The sequence below is a fragment of the Athene noctua genome, unplaced genomic scaffold, assembly GCF_965140245.1.
Source record: "Athene noctua unplaced genomic scaffold, bAthNoc1.hap1.1 HAP1_HAP1_scaffold_36, whole genome shotgun sequence".
NCBI classification, from domain to species: domain Eukaryota; kingdom Metazoa; phylum Chordata; class Aves; order Strigiformes; family Strigidae; genus Athene; species Athene noctua.
This window is the reverse complement of record NW_027437538.1, coordinates 98,057-106,061: the sequence shown is the minus strand read 5'-3', so window position 1 is coordinate 106,061 and position 8,005 is coordinate 98,057. Positions and strand designations below refer to the sequence as shown.

Here is an 8,005-nt window from a genome sequence, read left to right as displayed (position 1 = left end):
CCTCCTGGGCAACGGCCTCATCATCACCGCCATCGCCTGTGACCACCGCCTGCACACCCCCATGTACTTCTTCCTCCTCAACCTCTCCCTCCTCGACCTGGGCTCCCTCTCCACCACTCTCCCCAAAGCCATGGCCAACTCCCTCTGGCACAACAGGCACATCTCCTACGTGGGATGTGCTTGCCAAGTACTTTTCTTTCTCCTTTTAACTCTGGAGAGTATTTCCTTCTCACCATCATGTCCTACGACCGCTACGTTGCCATCTGCAAACCCCTGCACTACGGGACCCTCCTGGGCAGCAGAGCTTGTGTCCACATGGCAGCAGCTGCCTGGGGCACTGGGTTCCTCAATTCTCTCCTGCACACGGCCAACACATTTTCACTGCCTCTCTGCCAGGGCAACACCCTGGACCAGTTCTTCTGTGAAATCCCCCAGATCCTCAAGCTCTCCTGCTCACACTCCTACCTCAGGGAAGTTGGGCTTATCATGGTCAGTGCCTGTTTGGCTTTTGGGTGTTTTGTGTTCATTGTGGTGTCCTATGTGCAGATCTTCAGGGCCGTGCTGAGGATCCCCTCTGAGCAGGGACGGCACAAAGCCTTTTCCACGTGCCTCCCTCACCTGGCCGTGGTCTCCCTCTTTATCAGCACGGCCATGCTTGCCTACCTGAAGCCCCCCTCCGTCTCCTTCCCATCCCTGGACCTGGTGGTGTCATTTCTGTACTCGGTGGTGCCTCCAGCAGTGAACCCTCTCATCTACAGCATGAGGAACCAGGAGCTTAAACAGACACTGAAGAAGATGATTCAATCAGCTGTTTCTCAGCACCATTAACCTGCCCGTGTCTCTTCAGAAGTGATTTCACATTCATTCAGGGAACCTCCTGCACTTTGGGCATCTTAATCTGATAACCATTTTTGTCCATGTCTGCACCCACTCCACTTCCCCAGAGGCATGACCCAGCCTGTCTGACCCAGAGCTCTGTTCCCGTGTGTCTGGCACGATGGTACAGCTGGGCTCCCATGTGGCACCTCTGTAATAAAAGGGGATTTCCTCAATGTCTGCAGGTTGGGCTCTTCTTCCAAAGCTGAGGTCAGGCTGAAGAAATTGCCCCCACAAAGCCGTGCTGCTGTGCTTGGTTCTCCATGGGAGAAGGGCATGGGACGATATGTTAAAGGAATCGTCTTCACCTGTGGGTACCCAGTCACCCCAGAGATGGAGGATGATCCCAGGGATGTGCCTGGGACTGTCACCCCATGGATTTCAGGCCCACAGCCCACTCGCTCTGCAGAGCAGCACCACCAGCCCTGTGAGAGCATGGGGACAGGGTGTAGGAGTGACAGGTCAGGTCAGTATGGAAACATTTCTCTGATGGAATATTCTCCGTGGGCAGGGACATCACCCAAACAGACAAAAGGATCAAAACCATTGTTCAAGGGGGGAAGAAATGTGTAAGAGTAACCTAGTACTGAATACACCAGCAAAGGACAGGTGTCTCTATTGCTGGGGCAGGAGAATCCTTAGGAGTCTCTGGGACAGGAGGCTTTTCCTGGGAGGGCCTGGCACATAGAGGATTGCTGCGAGTGGACAATAAGGATGCCTTGGAGACAGGAGCAGGGACTCAGGGAGACACTGGCCTCCATCTCCTCATGCCATGGCTGGCCTCAGCCCTGGGGCTGATGGGGAGGCTGAGACACCTCTCATTTCTTCCTTCACTCCCACACCTGAACAGAACTCAGGAAACATCCATGAGCCTGGAGGATGCACAAACCTTTTGTGCTGAGGTTCCATGGGTGCAGGGGAAGCAGAAGGTTTTGTGGGACACATGGGAGTGCAGAGAGAGAGGTCGGGGTGTGACAGTGCGTGTGTAACAGGAAGGAAGAACACGAGGGGTTGGAGTGTTTGCTGCTGAAGTGAAATAGGTTGAGAACTGATCTGGAAGAAGGAGAAGCAGGAGGCTGTGCAGTTCAGTGCTGGGACATGGGGATAAATAGAGGATCCAAGGGAGGCTGGGGGCTGGGACATCTTTAGGCTCCTGAGGAGCATTATCAGGCCTATGGAAGGAGCTGCACAGGTTCTGGGGATCTCACAGCCCTTGTCAGAGCACAGACAATGACAGTTTTGTGTTTGAAGACAGTGAGGACAGAGAGTCATCAGTAAGTGCTGGGACAGCCTGGGGTCAGAGTGAGGTGGGGCAGCAGGGGTGGGGGTGAAAATCTGCAGAGAAACAGGCAGAGGCAGAGGAAAGTGTGGGACAGCCTGTGGTGGGGATGGGCCCTTGGCTGAGGCTGGCACCCCCCAACAGAACTGAAATCCTTGTCCTCTCGACTATGGCTGCTGTCGCTTCCCCTGAGGACCCTGAGAGGACACCAGTTCCTACAGGCACAGCACTTTGCTGCCTCCTGCCCACCCTCCACAGAGCCTGGGGGGATCCGACCGCTGTCCTGCCTCGGCATCACCCCCTGCCTCTCCCTGCCCCAGGAAGAGCCCTGAGCATCCCAGCAGGGAAAGGATCCCCGTTCCCAGGGGATGGGCTCAGGGCTGGACCCTCCTGGGGATGAAACCCATCAAGGCCTTTCAGGGCCCCTCAACATTGGATTGGCAGCCTGTGAGCAGAGCCTCTGCCTTCCTGCTTCCCCAGCCCCAGGGACAGGAACCTTGTCTCCTCATTCCCTGCCCGGCCTCTCCAGTGATGGCCCTCGCTGGGCATCACTGACACCCTCACAGCCTTGGAGCTTTGCTGCTGACTTGCCCTTCTCTAGAGGCCACTCCAACCCCTCTGCTGCACCTGCAGTTCAGGAACTGGGCACCAGAGGGCGCATGAACACGCAAATCCCCCTGACAAGCCAAGTCTCTGGCAGAACTTCATTCCTCCCTTCTGACGGGGGGAATGTGAGAGGTTTCAGCCGTGCAGGCAAAGGGAAAAGCTTTCAGTCCTACATGGCAATAACAAACAATTTCTTATCTTTGCACTACTCCTTGTATTTCTGCTCACACACGAAGAGACATCAGCAAACTCCACTGGATATTGGTTCTGAGCATCTGCTGATAGAGGCTGAACATGGAGGGAAGCCAAGACCCTCCATGTCAGACACTCTGGGGGCAATCTTTGTCCCTGCCTCCAACCCCACATTTCTCTCATCAGCCCCCTGGGAATTCCAGCACCTCTGTTCAAAGCTGAGCTTTCTCCATGACAGTCTGAAGCTGCATCTTTCAGACCTTTCCCACCAACTCCCACCTGCTGTACTTGGTACTTGCACACAGCTGCACGCAGACACAGAAGGATGTTTAATTGCCAGAAAGCTAAATCAGCAGAAGGCATGGTTCAATCGAAAATAAAATACACCCCTCTGCTGTATATTAATCTAATATTACCTCATCTGATTTCCACTTTCCACAGTGGAGATGACCTTAGACCAAAAGAAAACATATTTTTTTGTCAAGCAGAGACCCCAAGAACCCCCACAGCCCCCCCTGCCCCAGACTCTGTCCATAGTCACTCCCAGAGTCACAGCCTGAAGTCACGAGCTCCCTCGAGCTTCCCATCTGCATCCCATCCCTTCCCATTGCCATCGGCAAACCCACCAGTTAAACAGGACTGGACTCAGGACTGGCCCCTGGGGGTCACCACTGGTGCCCTGCTCCCACGGGCACTTTGTGCTCTTGGCCACGGCCTTCTGGAGTACACTTGAGTACAAGGGCAGTGAAGACAGGGTGCAGTGTTTTTGCGTTAGAACCAGGGGGAAGGCCAACAGGGCAGATGTGTTAGTAGGAGTCTGCTACAGGCCACCCAACCAGGACAGAGAGGTGGATGAGATATTTTATAGGCATTATAGCTTGCCCTTGTTGTTGTGCGTGACAGTAACTTCCCAGACAATCCGCTGGAAATACAACACAGCTTAGCAGGACCAGTCCCGGAGATTCCTGGACTGTGCGGCAGACAATGTCCTGACGCAGCTGGTGAGAGAACCGACCAGAGAAGGTGCCCTGCTGGATCTCCTCTTTGTGAGCAGAGGAGGACTGGTGGAGGATGTGGTGGTTGGAGGCCGACTAGGGCACAGCAATCATGGAATAATAGAGTTCTCTATTCTTAGAGAGGCCAGGAGAGGGCTGAGCAGGACTGACATCCTGGACTTCCCAAGGGCTGACTTTGTCTTGTTTAGGCACCTGCTTGACAGGATCCCCTGGGAGACGATCCTGAAGGGTACAGGGGCCCAGGATGTCTGGGGGCTCTGCAAGAAGAAAGTGTTAATGGCTCAGGAGCAGGCAGTCCGCGGGTGCTCTAAGAGAAGCCAGCAACAGAGACGTCCTCCCTGGCTGTACAGGGAGATTTGGCTGCAACTCAGGGAGAAAGGAGGGTTTACCACTTTTGGAAGAAGGGGCTAGAGACTCACAGTGATTCCAAAGCGGCTGTGAGGCTGTGCAGGGTGGAAATCAGGAGGGCTAAAGCCCAGCTGGAAATTAATCTGGCCTCAGCAGTCAAGGACAACAAGAAATGTTTCTGTAAGGATGTCAGTAGCAAGAGAAAGTCCAGGGAGAGTCTCCATCCCCTGCCAGAGGCAGGAGGAGACATGGCAACAAGTGACGAGGAGAAGGCTGAGGTGCTTAATGCCTTCTTTGCCTCAGGCTTTAGCAACAAGACCAGTTGTCCTGAGGGAATCCAGCCTCCGCAGGCAGAGGACAGAGACTGTTGGGACGACCCCCCCGTAACCCAGGAGGAGACAGTCAGTGACCTGCTGCATCCCACAGACACACACCAGTCTGTGGGACCAGACGGGATACGGCCCAGGGTGCTGAAGGAGCTGGCTGGGTGCTGGCCAAGCCGCTTTTTGTCATTTCCCAGCAGTCCTGGCTGAGCAGGGAGGGACCGACAGATTGGAAATGGGCCAATGTGACGCCCATCTACAAGAAGGGTCTGAAGGATGATCCGGGAAATTACAGGCCTGTCAGCTTGACTTCGGTGCCCGGGAAGCTGATGGAGCAGCTCATCCTGAGTGCCATCCTAGAGCACGTGAGGGACAGGCAGGGGATCAGGCCCAGTCAGCGGGGTTATGAAAGGCAGGTCCTGCCTGACAGACCTGATCTCCTTCTACGACAGGGCGACCTGCTGATTGGATGAGGGAAAGGCTGTGGGTGCTGTTTACCTTGACTTCAGCAAGGCCTCTGACACCGTTTCCCACAGCATTCTCCTAGTGACACTGGCTGCTCGAGGCTGGGATGGGCACACGCTTCGCTGGGTAAAAAACTGTCTGGATGGCTGGGCCCAGAGAGTTGTGGTGAAGGGAGTTAAATCCGGTTGGCTGATGGTCACGAGTGGTGTCCCCCAGGGCTGGGTGCTGGGGCCACTCCTGTTTAACATCTTTATTGATGCTCTGGACGAGGGGATCGAGGGCCCCCTCAGTCAGTTTGCAGATGACACCCAGTTGGGTGGGGTGTTGATCTCTCGAGGGTGGGGAGGCTGCAGAGAGACCTGGCCAGGCTGGAGCCATGGGCTGAGCCCAACTGGGGGAGTTTCACTGAGGGCAAATGCCGGGGGATGCCCTTGGGCCACAACAACCCCCAGCAGGGCTACAGGCCTGGGGAGGAGTGGCTGGAGAGCTGCCAGTCAGAGAGAGACCTGGGGGGTGATTGACAGCCGGCTGAACAGGAGCCGGCAGAGTGCCCAGGGGGCCAAGAAGGCCAATGGCATCCTGGCTTGTGTCAGCACTGGCGTGGCCAGCAGGGACAGGGAAGGGATCTGAGCCCTGTGCTCGGCACTGGGGAGGCCGCCCCTCGCTGAGTGGGTTCAGTTCTGGGCCCCTCACCCCAAAAAGGCCATTGAATGACTCGAGCGTGGCCAGAGAAGGGCAACGGAGCTGGGGCAGGGTTGAAATGCTGGGGTTTCAACCCCAAGCCCCAAATTAAGGTTGACATAGGGGTGATTCCCACAGCCCTTCCCAAAGGGGGGGTAAGTTTGCCTTTAGGCTTCCCTCCAGGGTGGGGCCGGCCTGGCAGACAGAGCCATGGGGTAAATGAGCCCCATGGGTCCTGCATTAATTAAACAAAGGTCAGGTGTCCCCCTTAGGGATAAAAGCTGGGACCCTTTGCAGGCAGGGGCAGTGTCTTTCTCTGCGGGTGCAATGTGCCGAGTTCCCTGTTGGGGAAGGCCCTCTTTCCTCCCTGGGACTGGGCTCCAGTCAGGTCTGGCTTTTGTAAATGTGGGCTCTGTAGAGATTCAGCATGTGGTGAGATGGAGAGTCTAAACAACCTTAGATTGATGGTGCAAGACTGGGGAACTTTCACCAAGACAAAAGGAGGCGTAAGGGGCTGTGTGCAAAGACATACCAGGTGCTGATAACGTTGCTAGGCGACTATCTCCTAGACCAAAGAGAAGCCTCCTCTGGTGCTTAAAGTTGTGGGTATCAGCAGGAGATTACCCCAAACACCAGCACAAACTGGCCTGGCGGTTTGTCCAGGGCCCAGGGAAACAACTGAGGCTGCGCAGAGCGACAGGGTGAAAAGTTCATCAGTGAGGAAGAAGAGGTGCTTCATCTATATGACCCCTGCCCGGAACTTGAAGAGCTCATCGCGCAGGCGCAAGGGGAGGAGACCTGATTGCCATGAGGAGCGAGGGGAGGCGGGGGTAGACTCTGTATATGTACAGGCGTTCTATGAATATGCACTATTCTGTAACGTATCAGCCGGACGGGAGCTGCAAACGATGCGCATGCTTGTGGTGGAGCGATCCCCCATGCGCCCGGCGCTGAATAAACATACCCACTTTATAATTCCACGGTTGTAGAGTCTTATCTCTGCAAGACAGGAGGAGGTGGAGTGTGCTGAGGGGAGGTCTGCAAAGATGGGGTTCGGGGTCTCAACACATGGCCTGTGTGCAGAGGCGGAGGGACGTGGACATCTTGGGGCCAATGGCAGGGAGGTTCCGGGCAGTAAAGGATGAGCCTGAGAGTGCTTGAAGGGTGTTCAGAGGCGATGGAGCATTTCTGTGTGGTGGGAAACAGCATGAGAAAGACATAAGTGACCCAAGGGAAGCTGGAGAGGTTCAGAAGGGGCATGAAGTTACAGAATTGTCACCCCAAGGGCAGTGTTGTGCAGCACCCAGACACCGAGAGGGATTCTGGGCCAGCCCATAGCTTTGTGTTTCAAGGAAGAGCCAGGGAGGATGGAGAGATATTCAGTGCTGGTGCGGCCTCGCCCTGAGTCCTGTGTGCGGTGCTGGGCCCCCAACTGGAGAAGGATGGGAAGGTCCTGGAATGCACCCAGAGGAGGGTGACAGAGCTGGTGACAGGGCTGGAGGGAATGTCACCTGGGGCCGAGCTGAGGTGTCGGGGTTTGTCTGGTCTTGAGAAGAGGAGGCGAGGGGTGACCCCATTGCTCTCTGCAGCTTCCTGAGGAGGGGACATGGAGTGGGAGGTGCTGCTCTCTTCTCCCCGGGATCAGTGACAGGAGGTGTAGGAACGGCTCAAAGCTGTGGCAGGGGAGGTTTAGACTGGACATGGGGAAGGATTTGTTTTACCGAGATGGAGGAGAAAACCTGGCAGAGGCTTCCTAGAGAGGGGGTCGGTGTCCCAGGCCGGTCAGTGTTTGAGGGGCATTTGGACAATGCCCTTAACAACAGCTTTAACTTGGTCAGCCCTCACCTGGTCAGGTGGGCGAGTCGATGAGCACTGTAGGTCCCTTCCAGCTGCAACAGTCTCCTCGATTCGTTCCTCTCCCGTATCAGGAAGGGCAGGGACACGCTGAGGTGAGCGCGAGGTGGGGAAGCAAGGACGATGCTGAGAGCCTGCAGGGAAGGAGCTGCGGGTGTGGGACACTGAGCACAGCCTGTGGGAAAGGCGGTTGGAGGCTCTGGCATGGCGGAGAGCCCCCAGCAGGGCCAAGGACTTTTCCCCTTTGCCTGTGGTTGCTGCCTCTGCAGCTGAGGCCCCCCCGGACACACCTCAGCCTCAAGGCACCGGGAGCTTCTCCTGACATCAGACTTCTCCAGCCCCGCTGCAGCTGGAGGTTACAGCTC

At 56.0% G+C, this 8,005-nt stretch overlaps 1 protein-coding gene across 1 annotated transcript; it reads left to right on the top strand.

Moving 5' to 3' along the window:
• The first annotated feature begins 237 nt into the window (after window positions 1-237).
• Window positions 238-6,947, top strand: LOC141974191 (olfactory receptor 14J1-like). The gene is made up of 2 exons (XM_074933529.1): window positions 238-738; window positions 6,870-6,947. The coding sequence occupies exons 1-2, from the start codon at window positions 238-240 to the stop codon at window positions 6,945-6,947; spliced, it is 579 nt and encodes a 192-aa protein (XP_074789630.1).
• Window positions 6,948-8,005: the final 1,058 nt, after the last annotated feature.